Below are 21,786 nucleotides of genomic sequence, written 5' to 3'. Positions count from 1 at the left end.
GGTTAAACCTTTTTAAAATGCCATTTGACCACAACTATAGCCTTACAGCCCTTTAAAAGAAATCTGTCATCAAAATGTAACTGAGCTTACAATATGGGTGCCTCACCTTACTAACTTAAATTGTATTATGAATTGTTTTTAGGGTCAGGCCCTAGGTATGAAAGGATTAAGGAAGGATATATTTTGTAGGCTGGCATCATTACAGGGACAGAGTTAAGGTTGTTTTGCTTTTATAGCAGGGGGTAGCCGTGTTAGTCTGTATCTACAAAAACAACAAGGAGTCCAGTGGCATCTTAAAGACTAACAGATTTATTTGGGCGTAAGCTTTCGTGGGTAAAAAACCCACTTCCTCTGAAGAAGTGGGTTTTTTACCCACGAAAGCTTATGCCCAAATAAATCTGTTATTCTTTAGGGTACCACCGGACTCCTTGTTGTTTTTGTTTTTATACGGATGGAAATTTGCAGTTTGTGTGTTAATGAATGCAGTTATTAGGTTTGGTGTCAGAATTGCATGTTTAACCGTATTGGGCAACTTCCTATAGCTTTTAATTTTGTTTTCTTTTAAATAATATGTGTAATTGCACATGTTTGGAGTAGCACTTCACAACCTTAATTGTTAGCAAACAAAGATTTTTATTTGGGGATTAACACCATTATCAGGGATGATTCAAGATGTTGAAGTATAAACAAGGAAGTAAACAAAATCAACCATGTGCATTTCCATTTGCTAAGCATAGATATGTTTGCTAAGAATGAAAACTAAATCAGAAAAGGAAAAACATTTTATTTTCAAACTCCTAAATGTAGATTACAAACAATGGCGTAAACATGAATGGAAACTATTTAAAAGCACATTGATGTCCTTTTAAATACTGCAAGATTACACTGTCACTTTTAAGTCAAGACAAATGTCACAATCTCTGATTCCATTTCTATCTGCACTAATTCAAGTATAGCAAAAAACAATACAAGTTATACTGTTTTTATATAACAAGACAATACTCCCATTTGCTAAACTACATAAAATGTCATGGCATGCTGTCAGGGGCACTACACTGGGGAAGGTGCTGTCTTTCAGATAAAATATAAATCTGAGGTTGTGACCACTTACGGTCATTTGAGATCCCATGACATGTTTTACCAGCTTTTTGCAAAGTAAGTATCAGAGAGGTAGCCGTGTTAGTCTGGATCTGTAAAAGCGGCAAAGAGTCCTGTGGCACCTTATAGACTAACAGACGTATTGGAGCATAAGTTTTCATGGGTGAATACCCACTTCATCAGATGCAGCGGGTATTACCCACAAAAGCTTATACTCCAATACGTCTGTTAGTCTTTTATGTGCCACAGGACTCTTTGCTGCTTTTGCAAAGTAAGGTACTTCTAGTTCAAGTGATGGTATCAGAATCTAGTCCTAAATAACTAATAATATTCTGCCTGACTTCCACTGGAGATGTTATTATTTCTTCACCTCTTGGGCTAAAGTATTGTGTACTATTGCTGTTACACAGCTGCTATGTTTCATCCGACAGCAAGCAGCATTTTATGGAAGACTGAAGTGATCCCTATGGATACATCTACAGTGTAAACCCCTCCCCCAGCAGTGAATCTCAGAGTCCAGGTCAACTGGGCTCACATTACAGGATTTAAAATAGCAGTGTAGGTGTTCCTGCTTGGGCTGTGAGACTCACCTCCCTCTCCAGGTTTCAGAGCCCAAGCAGCAATGTTTACACTTCTATTTTTAGCCCTGTAGCCCGATTCCAAGTCTGTTGACCTGGGCTCTGAGACTTGCTGCCATAGGTTGGTTTTTTTTTTTTCCTGCAGTGTGGATGTTACTGATAACAACATTGGGTTGAAAGATAATATGTAAATGTAAGGTATTAATTAGAGCTGGTTGAAAATTTTGTGATGGAAAGCTTTTCCATTTGAAAATGCAGATTCATCTACATCTGAATGCTCCCCAGGAATGTCATAAATGCAATGAAATTTCATTTTGGAAAAAAATATATCGGTGAGGTCAGAACAAGACCTTTACAGTTTCAGTTTGAAACAACTTTTTGTTTTAATTATTTTACGTGATAAGCTATAATATAAAATTAATAAAATAAAATAAAAATAAAATGATTGAACAATGGTATCAAAACAGAATGTTTTGATTGACCAAACATTAACTTTTTATAGAAAATTTTGGTTTGCAGGAAGGTCACAGGAAGCCTGGCCCTTTAAGAGAAGCTAGGCTCAGCTTACCAGCTAGCCCCCAGCTGATGGCGATATGTAGGGCCCTACCAAATTCGTGGCCATGAAAAATGCGTCATGGACTGTGAAATCTGGTCCCCCACCATGAAATCTGGTCTTTTGTGTGCTTTTACCCTATACTATACAGATTTCACGGGGGAGATCAGTGTTTCTCAAATTGGGGGTCCTGACCCAAAAGGGAAGCAGGGGGGAGGGTCGCAAGGTTATTTTAGGGATTTGAGATATTGTCACCCTTACTTCTGCGTTGCCTTCAGAGCTGGGTAGCTGGAGAATGGTAGCTGGAGAATGGCAGCTGGTGGCTGGGCGTCCAGCTCTGAAGGCAGCACCCTGCCAGCAGCAGCACAGAAGTAAGGGTGGCAATACCATACCATGACAGCCTTACTGCTGCACCGTTGCTGCACAGCTCTGAAGGAATAGTACTGCAGCCACCCGTACAGTAACTTTGCGACCCCCCCCACAACTCCTTTTTGGGTCTGGACCCCTACAATTACAACACTGTGAAATTTCAGATTTAAATAGATGAAATCATAAAATTTACAATTTTTAAAATCCTGTGATCGTGAAATTAACTGAAATGGACCCTGAATTTGGTAGGGCCCTAGTCAGTGGTGAGCTGGAGCTGGTTCGCACCTGTTTGCTGGAACCGGTTGTTAAATTTAGAAGCCCTTTTAGAACCGGTTGTTCCATGAGCACCCATGGAGTCGGCGCCTAAGGTGCCACTTTTGATGTGATCAGTGGGGGGAGCAGCGGCTCCCCCTGCTCCCCCCCATCTATGCTCCCCCACCCCTAGGAGCCAGAGGGCCCTGCCGGATGCTTCTTGGGAGCTGCCCCAGGTAAGCACAGCCGGGACTCCCCACTTCGCCCCCCGGCAGGTCCCTCTGGCTCTTAGGGGTGGGGTGGGCCACGAGACCCTCCTGCCCAGTTCTGGGGCAGTCAGGGGACAGGGGAGTGGGGTGGATGGGGCACGGGTCCTGGGGGAGGTGTCAAGGAATGCAGGGGATTGGATGGGGCAGGAGTCCCGGGGGGCGGGGGTGGACAATGACCCCCTCGTGGGGCGAGGAGGGAACCGGTTGTTAAGATTTTGGCAGCTCATCACTGGCCCTAGTGATATGGCAACTTAATGATGAACAGTAATCCAACCGCTGGGAATCTTACTTAAGGACTACTTACATAGTAAAGTGGAGAATTCAATCTAGAGGAAAAGAAATTGCAGAGAAGGAAGGACTCTTTTGCCGGTTGGAAAACCCACAAAGACCAGGGTCAGAGTCCTGTGGGGAAGGCCTTGAGGTAGGGCCAATAAAAGCACTTTTGTGGAGCCTGAGAGGGGTGGAAGACTACTTAGTTCAGAGATGAAGGGGGAAGCCAGAGGCCTGAGAACCAAAAGGAGGCTGTGTTAAGCACAGGCTTCACGTAAGCAGTACAAGTGAGCTTAGAGATAGGAAGTGGCCTAGGGAAACAGCACCACATCTGAAGAAGCAGACCTAGCTGCTTAATCAGGGACCCTGGGATAGAACTCAGAGCAGCTGGTGGACCTGGGTTCCCCTACCAGCCCCTGAGGAAGGAGAATGCAAGCCCAACTGCAGGAGCAGACAAGGCTCCTGTGGGGAGCCCCTGAGAGATGGCCAGTAAGAACACTGCAGTAGAGCCCGAAGAGGGTGGAAGAGTTATTTGGAAGTTTCACTGGGACCTTTTCTTACCTGGGAACTTTATATCACTTGGCCAGACGGCCAGGCTACAGAAGACATGGTGGAGGGAGATGGCCTGCAGGAGGTGCCAGAGGCAAGGGCCCCTTGCACCATTGCACGCTGACAGAAGGGGGCGTGATGGGTGATGAGTATGCTATCTTACAAGGAAACGTCAACAATCTTTGGTTTTATTCTGACTTGGAGCAACAACAAATCCTGTAATCACAGTATTTCTTTCACAATAGACATTCCAGTTCCTGCACTTCTCAGTATTAATAGTGTCACCAAATAGGCTAATAAATCATGCCTATGACCAGGTGTGACATAGCCTTTCCAGTAGATGGCAGTGGCATATCCACACAATCTCATACATTGTCCTGTGAGTGCCTGAATCAGCTTTGCTCTGTCATTCGTTTTTGAAATGTATTCACTGCAAGATGTAGGACTACACTCCTTTTTCTTTTTCAAATCAAATCCTTTCTTTCATCTTTGGCTCAAGTATATGGACAGTTTATTTCACTGTATCGTTTTACTTTGGTATTGCCCCCCATCTTCTGTCTGCATCCTTTTTTTTTGTAGGGTGTAGGAGGGGGGAAGAGGAGGGAATGAATTGGAAGAACTTTTTCTCCACCCAAATGTAATCTTTCTGATTCCTTCTCGATGAAGGACCAAACAAAAAGCAAGAATTATACTGTAATGAAGGGGTGGGCATGTGTGCACCATGACTCTCTACTATGTAGAGTAAGAACTGGTCAGCTGCTAATGGAGTTTCTTCTTTACTGTAAGGGGGAGCTTAGCCTGTTGGAGCAGTTTGCTCTGTCACTGTGAAGTTCTGAGTGGCCAAGGCATACTGTAATATACCAGCTGGCCATGTGGATCTGTCCAGATGATATTAACTAATACACATTACAAAAAAAATTATTTATATGTTTGTATTTAGCTCCAGCATGGTGAAAAACAATAAAATATGAGGGCCCTCCCACCCCAATCTCTCAGGCAGGGAGACAGAATTCCCTGCTTCTGAAGAAGTGGGTCTTTTACCCACGAAAGCTTATGCCCAAAGAAATCTGTTAGTCTTTAAGGTGCCACCGGGCTCCTTGTTGTTTTTGTGGATACAGACTAACACGGCTACTTCCTGATACTTCCTGCTTATGTAAGCCATGCCTGCTACTCCATCCCTGGGCAAGGGGATGAAGAGAGAACCCACCCTCCCTTCAGCTGACTGCTTTTCCCCTCTCCCCCCATGAGAGGCGATCCCAGGGTGCGAGGGGTGCATTGTGGGTCTGTGGAACAGATCCTCTCTCCCTGGTGTTAGATTTCAGAGTAGCAGCTGTGTTAGTCTGTATCCACAAAAAGAAAAGGAGTACTTGTGGCACTTCAGTGACTAACAAATTTATCTGAGCATAAGCATTCATGAGCTACAACTCACTTCATCGGATGCAATCAGTGGAAAATACTTAGGCTTGATTCAGAGTAACAGCCGTGTTAGTCTGTATTCGCAAAAAGAAAAGGAGTACTTGTGGCACCTTAGAGACTAACCAATTTATTTGAGCATAAGCTTTCGTGAGCTACAGCTCACTTTATCGGATGCATACTGTGGAAACTGCAGAAGACATTATATACACAGAGACCATGAAACAATACCTCCTCCCACCCCACTCTAGAGAGTGGTCACTTTGGATGGGCTATTACCAGCAGGAGAGTGAGTTTGTGTGGAGCGGGGGGCGGAGGGTGAGAAAACTTGGATTTGTGCTGGAAATGGCCTAACTTGATTATCATACACATTGTAAGGAGAGTGATCACTTTAGATAAGCTATTACCAGCAGGAGAGTGGGATGGGAGGAGGTATTGTTTCATGGTCTCTGCGTATATAATGTCTTCTGCAGTTTCAACAGTATGCATCTGATGAAGTGAGCTGTAGCTCACGAAAGCTTATGCTCAAATAAATTGGTTAGTCTCTAAGGTGCCACAAGTACTCCTTTTCTTTTTATTTAGGCTTGAATCTCCCTGGTGAGGTGGTCTCCCGTCTCTCAGGAGCTGGTCTCCCAGCCAGAGGGGAGGTGTCTAGTTCCCCTTCCTCAGGAACCGATGCCCCAGTCAGAGAGGAGGAAAGGGGGGAAGAGCTCAATGTCTCCCGTCCCCGAGGCTGGGGAACTCTCTCAGCAGGGGGGTACCAGGCTCCCCAGCATCTGGGCTCCTGGCGGTGGGGAAGGAGAGGAGTTAGGAGCACGACTCCTCCTTTTCCCCGGCGCTAGGTGCCCCGCCCCGGGGAGAGGCAGAAGCTGCCGCCGGAGCCCCGCCTCCTCTGCCCGTACATGGCCTGGCGGGGAGCCCCTGATTGACAGCCGGGTGGAGGCCGCGGAGCGGAGGCGAGCGCAGCCGCTGCCGCCGGGCTATGGCGGAGGAGGCTGTGGGGAGCAGAGGGGGGGAAACTTAGCCGGGGAGCCCAGCATAGGGCTGGGAGGAGCGCAGCAGGGAGCAGCCGCCGCTGAGGAGCGGGCGCTGGCCTGGCCGGCCTCAGTCTCCCTGGCGCTGGGCGGGCCCCGGGGGCGCGTTCTCCTGCGGCGGCGGGGGCGGCGAGGAGCATGAGCTGGGGGGAGCGGGGAGAGGCATGGCTGCAGCCTTGCCGTGGGGCGGCCAGCGGCCCCGCGCAACCAACATGGCTGCGGGTGCGAGGAGGCGCTCGGCGCTGAAGCCGCCTGGCCCCCGGCAGTCCCCTCCTTGCCCCGCGGCCCCCGGCCTGTAGCCAGGGGGAGGGGAAGTGGTTCGAGCCGCGGCTCGGGACTAGGGGGTGGCAACTGCAAGGGGAGCGGCCGCCTTTATCCCCAGCGCCTGCCCCAGGCGGCGTCTGCCCGGCGGAGAGCCGGGAGGCGGCCGCGGTAAGTTGGGCGGCCGGGCGGCGCTGCGGGTGTCAGCTGTAGCGGGGGGAAGAAGAGCCACAGCCTCTGCCCGAGCCCGGATCTGTCCCGGGGGAGAGGAGCCTGCAGCCTCTGTCCGGCGCTCAGCCCCCGGAGCAGTCAGAGGCGGGGGAGACGCGGAGCTGCCGGGGGGGGGTGCCCGCTGGGGCAGGAAGGGGGAGGCGCCGCCGCAGCATCTCCCCGGGCGCACCGAGCCGCGGGTGGCTTTGCCCGCCTGCGGTGCGGGGGGAGGGCAGCCCGGTGCTCCTCGGGGGGAGGGCAAAGTTTGGCGGCTGGCTGCCCTGCCTCGCCCGCAGCGGCCATGGAGCCCAAGCACAAGGAGCTGCTCGCTCAGTGCCGCCAGAGCCTGGCCCACTCTATGACCGAGGTGGACAAAGTGATCGAGCTGCTGGAGGCTGCTGGCACCTTGAGCCCCCGCGACCTGCTCGAGCTGCAGGAAGCCGCCGGAGGGGGAACGGGGGTCGCCAGCAAGGCCGACCTGCTCATCCAGCTGCTGCTGGCCAAGGATCGGGATCATTTCCAAGACCTGCGGGTGGCCCTGGAGAAAACGCAGCCTCACCTGCTCTCGATCCTCTACCTGAACGGGGTGGCGGGGGCGCCGCCCGGGGAGACTGCCGGTGAGTGTCCCGTGGTGGGGGAGAGGGACCGACACCGGGGAGCGGTTGCTGCCTCGCTGCACTTCCGCGGGGCGAGGGAGCGGAGCTTCCCGCCTGTGTTGTGTGCCGGACGGTGCCCAGGTGTATTCTTCGGGGCCAGGGGGTAAGGGACTCGCTGTCTGGGTGCCTTTTGGGGTGGGGGCGTTTTATGGATGCCCTCTTAGGGCTGGGGGGGGGGGTTGCTACCAAGATGACAATTGTTTTTTTTTGCCTGGGGATAGGCGAATGGTTTGGGTGGAAACCAGTCTCTGTCTTTCACCATCCTGACTTTCTTAAGGCAGGAGGAAGAACATTCAGGATGAGATTTAGGCAGATGCCCAGTATTGGCTTAGTTCTACCACCCCTTTAAGTCAATAAGTAATAATCCTGTGGTGCTCTTCATCCGGAGACCTCGGAGTTCTTATTCCCGTTTTACAGATAGGGAAATAGACAGGGAGATCAAGTGACTTGACCAGCAGGTCAGTGGCAGAGCAGGAAATCAAACCCAAGTCTCCTGAAGCCTAGCACAATTCTTGGCCACAAGGCCACACTGCTAATATTAAGAAATGGGAGAAGAAGGAGGTCTGCAAGGAGCACTTTTGGAGAGACCACTCTTAATTAAACGGTGAAAACACCTAAACCTGGATACTTAAAGGTGGTTAGGATCAATGGGAGCTAAGTGCCTAAATACCTTTGAGTGTGTGGGTCCTAGTCTTTTATTGCTTATATTTTCTTCAGGCTTTAGGTTTGAGGGTTTATTTTGGTCTGTCTTTTTGCTCCCAACCTTTTTCCCCATCTTTAGGAAGATGTGCTGCTGCTTATTCCCAAGTAACAGTAACAGCATTAGCATTTACAGTACCTTGCATTAGCTTCCCAAAGCAGTTATATAATTGTTTCATTCATGCTTTCATTATTACTATTCCTGTCTCTGGAAACCTGGGATCAGTGAAGACTAAGCTGTTTCCATAGTGTTGTTTTGTACACTGTCTGTTGTTTGTAAACTCCACTGAAGTTAATGTTGTTAAACAGTTAAAGTTTTGTGACTAGTTGCAGCTGTGAAATTGTTTCTGTGCAGATTGACTGAACTGTGTTGGCCTAATAAAACATGGAGATTTTTTTGTATTTACCTGTTTGAAGAGAATGGCAAATGTTTTAACTAGTCCTATTTGAATACAGATTAGTTTGGGTCTATATTATAGTAACTTGTATTTGTTGGGAGAGAGGAGAGAGAAAACTACTTTTATTGTTCAGCTAGGTGGAGATGAGAATTTTGAGAGTAAACTTCCTAGTTTATCAAAAAGAAAAGGAGTACTTGTGGCACCTTAGAGACTAACCAATTTATTTGAGCATAAGCTTTCGTGAGCTGCAGCTCACTTCATCGGATGCATACTGTGGAAAGTATAGAAGATCTTTTTATACACACAAAGCATGAAAAAATGGGTGTTTACCACTACAAAAGGTTTTCTCTCCCCCCACCCCACTCTCCTGCTGGTAATAGCTTATCTAAAGTGATCACTCTCCTTACAATGTGTATGATAATCAAGGTGGGCCATTTCCAGCACAAATCCAGGGTTTAACAAGAACGTCGGGGAGGGGGACAAGGGGAAATAGGTTACCTTGCATAATGACTTAGCCACTCCCAGTCTCTATTCAAGCCTAAGTTAATTGTATCCAATTTGCAAATGAATTCCAATTCAACAGTCTCTCACTGGAATCTGGTTTTGAAGTTTTTTTGTTGTAATATCGCAACTTCCTTGTCTGTAATCACGTGACCAGAGAGACTGAAGTGTTCTCCGACTCGTTTATGAATGTTATAATTCTTGATATCTGATTTGTGTCCATTTATTCTTTTACATAGAGACTGTCCAGGTTGACCAATGTACATGGCAGAGGGGCATTGCTGGCACATGATGGCATATATCACATTGGTGGATGTGCAGGTGAACGAGCCTCTGGTAGTGTGGCTGATGTTATTAGGTCCTGTGATGGTGTCCCCTGAATAGATATGTGGGCACAGTTGGCAACGGGCTTTGTTGCAAGGATAGGTTCCTGGGTTAGTGGTTCTGTTGTGTGGTATGTGGTTGCTGGTGAGTATTTGCTTCGGGTTGGGGGGCTGTTATCAAAGCCACCAACAAAAGCCAATTAGGACTATATCAGAGATTATTTAAAAAAAAAAAAAAAGAAAGAAAAAGGAAAAGAAAAGGAGAAAAAAAGAGATGAAGTTGGCACTATTGAGGCCTTATGAATGCAGCTGTTCCTCCAAATTAACAGTACTACAGTTTATCTAAATTTCAAGGCTGTATTGTAGATTGGCTTTAAAGAATATGCATTTGTTAGAGTAATGTGCTGGAGCTGTTTTATAATGGCTGCTGTTAACATTTGACAATAAGGAAAAAGCTTTTTTTACATCGGAGGTGGATTTTGCCAGGGTGACTTACCTGTTTACAGTGAGGAAACTATCCGTGGGAGGTGCTTCCTGGCTCATGTAAACCATATAATTTTCTTAGGAAAATTGAAGCAAACTGTCTTCAAATCAGACTTTTAAACCTGCCTGTTTCACCTGGAAAATATTTATGCATGTGCTTTTATAATATACACAGTCACACTTTATAGTATGCACCGCACTTTTATTTTTAATTCCGTCAGCCATAAGAGTTTATAATAAACATAGAAAATGTGATTTCTTTTTTTAACATCACTGTATTTTATGTCTCCTCTAATGAATGTATATCATTGTTCACAGGAACAATGGACCTCAGGACTTATAATATTGTGTGGTCTGACATCAGTGGGAGTTGAGGGCACGCAGTGCTTTGCAGAAAAGGACCCATAATATTTTATATGATTAATGCTCAATATGGTCTTGTTTGGAAGCTGCATTTACTGAACTGATGGTACTGGGCTATTGGAATTCCTTAGACTTAAAAACAGAATTTTAAAATGGAGTGGATATATCCACTCTGTGTGATGATACTGTGTTTAATAAACTGAAAGTAAGATATAGGAAGTGTCAATACTGAGATCCCAAGGGAGGAGGCATTTGAAATTGATGGGCAAAATTAATTAGTTTCTTTCTACGTGAACTCATGAGGCTAATGTTAGTAAGAATATACCCCTGGTACACCTAGTATGTAAAATTAGATTTTCAGGTTGACAGACACTTTTCAAAAGATTTTAGTTTTTGACAGTAAAGGATTATACCTTTTTTGAATTAAAATTTTCATCTAATTGAAACTGACATTTTTACAAGTTAGTACAGAAGAGATTATTAAAGTGACTTTAACAGAGACAGTTGTAGTGTGTGTTAAAAGATTAAGGTCCTGATCCTGGAGTGTGCTTGACTGCGCATGCCTGAAGAGTTTTATTGGAGTCAGTGGGACTAACTCATGCATAAAGTTAAGCGCTTAGAAACATTTTTGCAGGATCAGGACCTAAATTTTCACTTGCATACTGAATATATTACAGAAAAGGAGTTAATCTTTAATGGCGGCCACCTGGATGGGGCATGTTTGGTCCCATGTTTAAAACTTTAATATGATCCTTATTTTATATTAAGTTGGAAATGAATCTGCTTCACACTTCGCAATTTACATAGCTGACTTTTTGCAATTCTGCTGCTGTGGACAATGAAAGTAGACTAGTCAGTTTCATTTTCTTGTTCTTATGTAGTTTGAGTTGCTGCACTGTTTGGGTAGCAAATACTGAAGGAGGCATGGTTTATATCTGAACAAAAGTGTACAAAATTTAAGAAGTAATTAGTGAAAACAGTTCTATTAATCCATTTTGTAAAATGCTCATATTTAAAAGTAAGGTAAAAACTAATTACTGGGCCTAAGCTAAGTGTTCATTTAATTTTAATCTAAGGCATCTTCCTGAATTAGTTTTTGAAGTTATTATTTAGAGTTTGGTTAATGAAGGAATTTAGGACAAGCTCAATTAAATTATAGGCTTGTTTGGCAGAGGCAAGATTTATCTGCAGTATATATCTTGAATGCTTGTTAGAGGTTAAAGTAATATGCAGCAGACTGCTTACTTTTTTACAAATTTGGGGGGGTCTATTCTCTTTCTTTGTGAGGAGAGTGTCTTAAGCAAGTAAGGCACATCAATAGTGATAGAAGTTCTAGACTTATCTGTCCCACTCAGGGCCGGATTAACCTTTTGTGGGCCCCCATGAAGGCAATGGAGCATGGCATGGGGAGGTCAGTCCCCAGAGTAAGGGGCTAGCCAGGGACAATGGGGCATGGCATGGCAGGGGCGGCCCCGCTCCATCCACCCAGTACAAGGGTACTGTTTACAAACAGAGAGTTGACAGACGCATTGCGGCCCATCTGGCCCTGTGCTGCCAGCATGCCCCTTCCCCTTGGGGATGGAAGTTCCATGCCACACCACACAGCTGCCCCCCACCCCCACCCTACACTAACGCCCCTCCCCAACACCCTATGGCCATAGCCCTCTGGATCTGCTATGCCCAGTGCCCCCCGCCAAACCCCCTTCACAAATGCACAGCACCCTGCACTGCACTACCCCTGCCCAGTGCCCCCCTGCCCACAACCCCACCAGAACAGCCCAGCACCCCACACAGAACCCCCACTCCCTGGTGCCCCAACACATACATCTTCCCTGCCCCCTCACAGCCCACTCCCCCATGCCATGCCTCCTTGCCACACTCACCAGCCCTGCTGGGAGGTGACTGTCTTTCGCCCCCGGGACCAGCCCTGGCTGCACTGCTAGCTCAGGCTGAGACGGGGGGGAATCGCTCCGGCCCCTCGGGAGTGGCGCGATCTGCCAGGCCAGGGTGTGCCCCAGCCAGGCTCCCTCAGGACCCACTTGCCTGGAGGGGCCCAGCTAAGGCCCCCACACTGTCCATCACCCCAGCTGGCCATGACTGTCCAGGCTTCTGCACCAGTCCCAGACGGCTCAGCTCCGAGGAGACAGGTGGGGCCCCACAGGTGGTGGGAAGCAGAGACTGCCCAGAGCGGGAGGTGCACTGGGTCCAGCCAGGGCCAGAGAGGAGCTGGCAGGTGGGGCCAGGGGGTGGAGAAGAGCCCTTGACCTGGCTGTGGGCAGGCCGAGAGGAGCAAGTGGTGGGCTGGGGGGAGCCAGCAGGCTGGTGGGATCTTGGGGCGCAGTGCAAGTGGAGCAGGCTGGGGCCACTTCTGAGCATGGGCCCAGTACCATGGCGCCACTGGCACCATTGTAAACCTGGCACTGGTCTCACTTGCCCGGTGTCAGTGAGATTACCAATCTATTGGAGTATTGCAGTGGCTTTCAACATTTTTTCATTTGTGAAACCCTAAAATATTTCAGATGGAGGTGTGGACACCTTTGGAAATCTTAGGAATGGTCTGTGGACCTCCAGAGGTCCACAGATGGAAAACCACCATTCTGTGGTAACGATGGCCTTTTGTGGTCCCCTTAGACATAGGCTGCAGACCAGTAAACAGCTGTTCTGAATGCTTTAGGGAGAGATTGGGAGTTCTAGTAATTGCTAAAGGACTTTTAACATGGATCATGATGTGTTTGCTTTATGAGGAGCTTGCTTTTCTTTATAGCATTTTTCCTAGCTCAGCAGCTATTAAGATTTGAATACATGTTGCACATGTACATCTTACATTGTGAATGATGATTGGTCATTCTAATTTTTTTTAAAAGTCCCCTGTGCATATTATTTTAAATTTAGTATTGTGATATTGTGTTATATTAGGACATGGTTTTAATTTTAGAGCATTGTGCATGACAGCGTTAATAAACTGACTGCAAACTGACAAGAAATAATATTCTGACAAAGCAAAATCAACACAACTCAGTGCTACATGTTTTATTTTGCTTAGTGATAGTACAGGCACCATATAGTTCTTATGGTATCTCCCTTTAGAAATTCATTTAAGATAATAAAGGAAGAAAATTACAGTATTAAGATATGCTAATAAATATTTCAATTAATACTTCTAAATTATATTATAAATTTTAATGTACCTCCCAAGACTGGAGAGGATAATTAAAAGATCTGGGCAGATGGATCCTTGCTGTACAAATTATTTACATTAACTTTTTGAAAATATCCATTTGAAAATCAATTTTTTTTTTCATTTTAAAACCAAACTGAACTTTGAGTGCTAATTCTTTCTTTTAAGCTATTTATCAGTTGTTCTGCCTATATTTTTGCACATTTTTTCTGCCTCTATGAACTTATGAGTTTTAATTAAGTAGCTGACTTGGCAAGGTACTTTTAATCATTTAGTAGTTGCATATCTTAATAGTATAGATTTCTCCCTTTTAATGGTGTATTAAATGGCTTAATAAGCGCAAGACTACTTGCATGCTTAAGTATCTTAGTGAATTGGGGCAATATTAATGTTGCAACGTTAATGTGAAATCAGATAAACTTCAAAAAGTTTATTTAACAATATTCTTGGGTATGTTACACATCCATATGTATTTTATGTTGTTAGCAAACAGTATATGAAAGTTTGAGTCTAACAAGCAAAACAGAAATAAAAACACTACAAATAATGTAGCTGCTAAGTTAGCACTGAGGGAGAAAGGATACCTTGTGAAACTTCTTGGCTTTGGAGTGCTTGATATATAAATGCCAGTTTTTTGTGCTTCATTTCCATGGTTTTCTAGGGGGGGAAAAGGAAACAGTCCGGATTTATTTAGGTTGCTCAACTTGTAAGTTCTTTGCTGCTGAGTTAATGAGCTTGTAGAGTTAAAAGGTGCCCTAATCTCCATATTCCAGAGCTAAAACAGCTTGCTGAACTTAAAAGCCCCAGTACACCTGGTTTTAAAGCTGTTAAGCTTGCCACGTTCACAGTTTCCTTTTCCTTTAACAGCTGGACTGGTAAATTCTTGTAACCAAACAACTGCTTTAGGTGGTGAAGTGTGTATGCATCTATCTTTATCTTTGCAGCTAATAACATATGGAAGTTTTTAGTACACACTTTCAGTACTGTGTTTCATACTACTGATTGAGGCCTGTACGTAACAAGTCTTGAGACCAGCAAGCACTGAAAGCCAGTGGGACTAGTTGTGTAAGTAAAGTTACACATGTGCTTAATGACAGGATGTACTTAAGTGTTTTCAGGACTGGGGTGAAATTCAACCATTCACTCATTTGTGAGTTTCTCTAAGGTGATAGGGGATAATTTTGTAAACCTAATTCAAAAAACAACTGAAGCTAGTTGCTCAAAGTTGAATTATTAAATTTTTTTAACCATCTTTGGGCAGAGACCAAGTGTTACCTCCAATTCAACAGGTAAAATTTAGAAATGGAGGTAAAATGGAAACTTCTTGTTTTAGCTTTAGAGGGACATTGTCAACTTAATGCAGTCAGTTTAAAAAATGAGTAAATAACTTCTCACGTGAGCCACCCAGTGATCTTTTTGTGGATTACTGTAATTTTTTTTAATGTCTTTCCGCTCTCTTGCTGTTTTGTGAATAGAGTTAGTGAGCAGAGGGGCTGGGAGCCACTTCTCCAGAGGGTAGTGGTAAATGAGAGAACAGAGTAGCTCTGAAGTGATTGACTCCTTCCCCAAAGGGATGCTGGAGATAAAGAGACCCCCAAGTCAGCGTTCTTTATCCAGAAGGAGAGTGGGGAGCAGAGAGCCAGAGGAACCAGTGAATGGATAAGTAAATATGTGGGTGGAAGATTTGAGAGGGAGTGACTGAGAGAGAGATTTGGGAGGATAGGCAAAGGAAGTGGTGGAGGACATACTGTAGGGGAAGGAGGAGGAAGAGATAAGATGGGTGGACTGAGAGAGAAGGAAAGAAGCATCAGATGATGAAAACATGCACTGTGACAATGAAAAGAGGTGGAGAAGTGAAGAGATAAATTTGGGAAGTATATGTTGCAATTAAATACAGTTGAGTGTAACAATAAACAGTGCATAATGTTTTTATTCCCTGGAAATGGAAGGAATGGGATATGTGGGGCAGCACAGGTATTTTTCTATCTAGTTAGTAGGTATCAGATAAACTTTGCAAACCCTATTGCAGAATTCTTTAAACTACGTAGCTCAGAAATCATGCAGTTACTCCTACAGTTGCTTAGGCAGCATTCAGAAAAGACTGCTTTGTGGTGGGCACTGAGAGCCTTTGCTCTTTTGGATGGTGAGTGAGACTGGTCAGGTATTTCCCAGCCAGCTTGATAGCAACCTTCTGGTTTCTTGCTGTTCTCAAATTCTGAATGCCTGCTCAGATTACACAGATATTTTGAGAGAAGCAAGAAGTATGTCCAAAAGGGGTATCCCCAAAGAAATATAAAGTTGTAGCTGCTTGGAAGTGGTCTCCCAAGCTCAAAGAAGGAAATTTGCTACTTAGTAGTTTACAAATAGCTAGGGAACTACTAAGTAAAAATACAGTTAATAAGTTTAATAAGATTGTTGAAAGCTTCTTTTCAGCTGGGCATTTGCTGTGATGCGTATCCAGCAGTGACCATCCTAGAATGCATAGTGAAAATTCACTGTTTCTAAAAAGAATGCTCCAAATCAGTGAGGGAAATGAATCACCCGTGGAACCATTTGTGGTGGTTGTGTTGCAAGTAAGGATTGCCTTCCTCGGTTTTCAGTCAGTAATGTAGATATTAGAACGTCTTCACTCCTCTGGGTTACATTGTGTTTTCATGTGAACTTATTAAAGGCTGCAGTGGCCCCTCCTGCAGACCGACCTAGACTCTGGCAGGTGACTCTGATTCCAGAGGTATCAGACTATAGTTTCAGCCCCTTTCCCGGTCTTCTGGACTTAGTGGAGAACAGTATGGGGTCAGAACAAGCCCCTGGGAGTAGTGGCTATACAAGGAATGTCAGCAGACTGGGTTCTGCAGTTTGAACTCTGAGTATTCTTTTCTCTCCGCTGTCTGCTCTGACCTCTTCCAGCTATTATCCAGCCTAAAGCTCCCTTCCCCTCCAGTTTCTTTCTTCCCTTTAAAGCCATTAATGTTCCTACTCCCTTGCTCCTATTTTCATCTTTCCCCTCACTCTATTTTTGCTTCTTGATGTTGTTATGACATACTTAAAAATCCCCAACTTACCCAAAAGCTAACTAGACGTGGCAGTAATCCTGAGCGTTTGCTTGTATGTTGTATCCCTCTTTCCCCTTCCTTCTTACACCTGTTATACTGTAAGCGCTAGGGGACATGGATTTTGTCTCTTCCTATATGTCCACACAGTGCCTATCGCATTTTGGCTGCTAAAGTAAAATAGTAATCTGTTGCCAAGCTTTTCTTTAAATGCTCTCTTGATAATTACTGTGCATGCTTTATTATGAATCTTCTCCTTGTACAGATTTTCTGCAGTATTGATGATAAAACCTATGGGGATTACTCATGTTAAAAATAGTTATGAAAGCTTCAATAATAAATTAAGATGGAGCATTATTTTAGGCTGCTCTGGGATTTTCCATGATGACTAATCGTAATCATTTGGAAGCACGAGCTGTGACCCACTTTTCAAAATCAAAATACAGCTGGCAGGTTGGGGGGGGGGGGGGTTGTTTTGGTAAATGCCCTTGATAATAGGCCTGGATCTTTCTGACGCAGGGGAGAAGTAGTCAGCAAGTTTTGTGCTGATTGAGCTTCTCCATCTGAGGTAATACAGTGCTCTTCATCTCCCTCTCACTTTTCTTCCTTCCCACCTGCCTCCTCCCAAGCCCTCTCATGTAACTGCAAGTGGGAGTTTGGCTCCTGAAAACCACAGCTTTTTGGAAGCTAGAGCTATTTGTGCAAAGGCCTGGTGTATCTAAACTGTTCCTAAGCCTAATGACAGGTATACACTGATCCCTGGTCCCACCCTAGGGTGGTATTAGTTACTGCTAACCCTTCTCAGCATCAACTTCATGATGGGAATTACCACAAGCTAGGGATTGTTTACAATATTGTGGCCATGGTCATACCCTGTGCTGGGAGAAAAGGAACATTTTCAGAATTGGAAAGAAGTTAGCAATAGGCTGCAGAGCCAGCAGCATCTCTTATTCCTGCAACCCTTCTCCCATACAGATGTGCTGCTTTTTGCAGAGGGGCCTATTGAGTGGAGGGGCCAATAATTGGGGTGGAAGTTCTTGCAGGCTTTGTCTCTTGTAAAGGAATGTTTAAGATACAGTAGGCGAAGGATAAAGTATTACATCTGAAAGGCCCTTTCCATTTCCAGTTGATGAGTGAGGGCAAGAACAGACCCTATACATTTAAATTATATAGTATTTTAAGAAGTTAATGAAATGGACCCAGGCTTGACTTCTGCTGTAACTCACTCATGTGTAGCATAATTGGCTTCCTCTAGATAATTATGATTGTTTTAGAAAATCTTGACTTTTTTAAAAAAAGTCAGCTGATAAGGAGCTGAATTTGAAATGAGATATTATGGTCTAATTCAGCAGGCTTTCCATGCATGTAACTAGGCCTGTAGCTAGGGAAACAAAGCAGGGGAGAATGTAAAGACAATACAGATTTCTGTTGGCAGGGCAGCAGAGGGAGAGGTTCCGGGATCCTACTCCGGCAAATTTTGACATACCTGCTGTAAATTCCCACTTGTTAGATTTATAGAAAGAGATTTCTTTTGTAGGTAAGATGACAAAAACAGAAAATCCCCAAATGGGCCTTCTGAAGCCATATTCTAACTGGCTCTTTCATAGTTAGCCAGTTGAGAATGTTCACCATATTTATTAGTCTATTTTTTTTATACAGACTTAATATAAAAACCTTAACTGAACCACCATGAGTTGTTAATCTGAATAGCCATATGAATGAGATACTCTAACCCCCCCTGCCTGTCCACTCTCTCCTGTTCACCAGCCTGGCTTATTGGCTCATCTAAAACTTAACCCCTTATCCTGCAAACACTTATGCATGTACTTAACCTCACTCATGTCAGTAGTTCCAATTTATTCATGTGCACAAGTGTTTTCAGGATCAGGTTGCTGCTTTTAACCATCTTAATTTAAATGAAACAAACACAGACTCAGTTTTCTTAATTTGTCAATTTTTTAAAACTTTCCCTTTATTTTTTTTTAGTAGTTTACGTTTAACACAATACTGTACTGTATTTGCTGCTGCTTTTTTTTTTCTTTTTCTTTCTTTTTTTTTTTTTGTCTCTGATGCTGCCTGATTGCATACTTCCCATTCCAAATGAGGTGTGTGGTTGGTGGGTCGCTTCATAACTGTGAAGTTCTACTGTAGTTCTCAAAATATGCTAGGCACTTTCTGAACACAGCGGGAGACCCAGGCCCTACCCAAAAGGGTGTACAATCTAAATAGTAGTAAAAATTTAGTTGGAATTCTAGAATCATTGGTAAACTATGTTCTATTAAAATATCAATGCACTAAAATCCCAGAGCCCTTCAATGTCTATGTTTTCCACTTACGGTTTTGTTTTTGTCAGTAAAGATGTTGTCACTGCGCATAAATGCTACAATATACAAATGTTTGCTTACTATATATATGATCACCACACTTTAACAATCCAAATTGAAAATTACTATTTCCTTGCTGCTTCTGTTCTCTTAAGTCAACTTTCCTTCCATGTCTGCCTATCACTTACCTGTGTCTGTTTTCCTATGTACAGCTTTCTTTCTCCCATTTTCTCTAAATCTTTCAGTTTTCCTCTTGGTGAAATAAAAATGAAAGTCCTTAAGAACAAGTAGTTATGAAAAACCTGAATGCGCCATCTGCCTTTGCACTCTCTTGGGGTTCTGGTCTTTTGGCCTTATTTTTGTGATTCCAGGTCCCCTTTGCCTCTTGCATCTTCTCACAGAAAGAGGGGCATGGTCATATGTCAGTGACTTCTCTAAATGGAGCTTATTGGGATGGTCACAGATTTTCTTTTGTTAGTTTTTTTATTTTTTCCTTCTTTCTCCCCTAGTCAGGTAAAAGCCTCTCTTCTACGTTGTTTTTGACCTGTTAACCTTTTTGTTTGAATCGCTTTGTATTTTTCAGTGACTCTTCGAGAAAGACCAGGCCTAACTGTTAATTAGTCTATACTGGGTGGGGGGAATCGATCTAAGTTATGCAACATCAGCGACGTGAATAACGTAGCTGAAGTCGACGTACTTAGATCTACTTACCGCTGTGTTTTCACTGCGGTAGGTGGACTGCTGACACTCCCATGTCTACTCTTCTCAGTCTGGTACCCCACCAGAGTCGACGGGGGAGTGCTCAGCGGTTGATTTATCTAAATCGATCCCCGCTGGATCGATCACTCTGGAGGTAAGTGTAGACACGCCCTAAGATCCTACAGAGCGGAATGCTGTTTCTTAGAGGTTAAGGTTCCTTCCCCACTCTGAACTCTAGGGTAGAAATGTGGGGACCTGCATGAAAACCCCCCTAAGCTTATTTTTACCAGCTAAGGTTAAAACTTCCCCAAGGTACAAACTATTTTACCTTTTGCCCCTGGACTTTATTGCTGCCACCACCAAGCGTCTAACAAATATATAACAGGGAAAGAGCCCGCTTGGAAACGTCTTTCCCCCCAAAATCCTCCCAAACCCTTTACCCCGTTTCCTGGGGAAGGCTTGATAAAAATCCTCACCAATTTGCATAGGTGAACACAGACCCAAACCCTTGGATCTTAAGAACAATGAAAAAGCAATCAGGTTCTTAAAAGAAGAATTTTAATTAATGAAAAAGTAAAAGAATCACCTCTGTAAAATCAGGACGGTAAATAGCTTACGGGGTAATCAGATTCAAAACAGAGAGAATCCCTCTAGGCAAAACCTTAAGTTACAAAAAGACACAAAAACTGGAATACATTCCATCCAGCACAGCTTATTTTATCAGCCATTTAAACAAAACAGAATCTAATGCATATCTAACTAGATTGCTTATTAGCCCTTTACAGGAGTTCTGACCTGCATTCCTGCTCTGGTCCCGGCAAAAGCAACACACAGACAGAGAGAAGCTTTGTTTCTCCCCCCCTCCAGCTTTGAAAGTATCTTGTCTCCTCATTGGTCATTGGCCAGCGAGGTTATCCTAGCTTCTTAACCCTTTACAGGTGAAAGGGTTTTTTCCTCTAGCCAGGAGGGATTTAAAGGTGGTTAGCCTTCCCTTTATATTTATGACAGAGGTGATGTGCAAAGGTTTGTGTGTGGTAGTGTGGAAAATTGGGTTGTATATCCTTTTTTTTTTTTCTTTCTTTCTTGCTGCTTACTTTGGGAGTTAAAGAAGGCCTGAAGTTTTTACTGTTGTAAAGCCACTTGTTTACCTTAAAATATCAGGAATGTCCAGGCTGGTCTTCCCTCCTGGGCATTTTCAGGGAGGACTATGATGTGGTTTGGGAGCTTGCTCAACTCTTAATTGAAGAAACAGGGCGTTTCATTTTTAACAAACAGATTAGCTCTTCCAACTGCTTATAGGGCATTTGATATAGATAGGAGTGGTTAAAATACAAAAACAAACCCAAAGCTTTTTATTGTCTGAATGAAAAAGGAAAAACAATTTCCCTCTCAATTGATTAACTGCTTGATGCTGACTGGGTCACAGTCCAGTTCTCCAATCACCAGAGTAGACAGGGTAGACAAGACAAGAATTTTGTGTGTTTCGTTCATTTTTTTTGTTTTGATTTGTTTTTTGAATTGCTCTTCTCTTTGGGAGGAGAGAGAGACATACAAAGGAAAACACCTTTAGGCTTTTTTACCTTTACTGATTCTTTTTAAGAGCTATGGTCTTTTATTTTTAAAGAAATAGTCTTGATTTTGTGTGTGTGTGTGTGTTGTATACGTGTGTGTGTCAATGTGCGTGCGTGTGTGTGTATAAATAAGAAAATACGTTTGGCAATGACTGAAGATAGCATTCCCTACCTGTTTTTGTTCCTTTACTATTGTGCTACAATTTCTTTGTTGCTCTGTCTGTGCACAAGCATCCTTGATGTTGGCTGAGACGTACATATTTCTGAGACGAGTGTTTGTGGCAGAGGGGGGATGGATACCCAAAATAAAGTATGTCTGGCCAAAATTATTGCTGTTTTGGGGATTTGGGTATTCACTTTTTTTTTTTTTTTGGGCAAAGAAACAGAATTCCAGAAATTAAGGGTCTGGGACTGTTCCTTCAGCCCTTAATTCGGCAAAAATCACAATAATATCCATGAGAAGTTGGCTTGAGTTTGTACTATAGGAGTGAGCCCCAAGTTATGTGCTGTGGTTTATTTTCCAAATTTCTGGTCTTGAAAATATCTAGGCCAATGTTTTAAAGATGTATGGCATTATCTCACAATCCAAGCTTATTCTTCTTTTGTTTCACGAACCTCACTTGACTTTTTGGGATCTCTACAGCAGTCTGGAGTACTTTGTTCTGCGGTATAGATTAAAATGACA

At 44.1% G+C, this 21,786-nt stretch overlaps 1 protein-coding gene across 2 annotated transcripts in view; it reads left to right on the top strand.

Moving 5' to 3' along the window:
* The first annotated feature begins 6,281 nt into the window (after nucleotides 1–6,281).
* DLG5 (discs large MAGUK scaffold protein 5) overlaps nucleotides 6,282–21,786 on the top strand; it is a 192,091-nt gene continuing 176,586 nt past the window's right edge. Inside the window, exon 1 of one of the 2 annotated variants that reach the window (XM_037905726.2) lies at nucleotides 6,282–7,473. In XM_037905726.2, the coding sequence (XP_037761654.1) occupies nucleotides 7,158–7,473 (316 nt within the window). In that variant the 5' untranslated portion in view covers nucleotides 6,282–7,157. The remainder of the gene's footprint in view (nucleotides 7,474–21,786) is intronic. The other variant, XM_037905728.2, reaches the window with a different exon arrangement.

The sequence above is a fragment of the Chelonia mydas genome, chromosome 7 (assembly GCF_015237465.2).
Source record: "Chelonia mydas isolate rCheMyd1 chromosome 7, rCheMyd1.pri.v2, whole genome shotgun sequence".
Taxonomy (NCBI): domain Eukaryota; kingdom Metazoa; phylum Chordata; order Testudines; family Cheloniidae; genus Chelonia; species Chelonia mydas.
The sequence above is the reverse complement of the archived record's forward strand: the minus strand, read 5'-3'. Positions and strand labels throughout refer to the sequence as shown.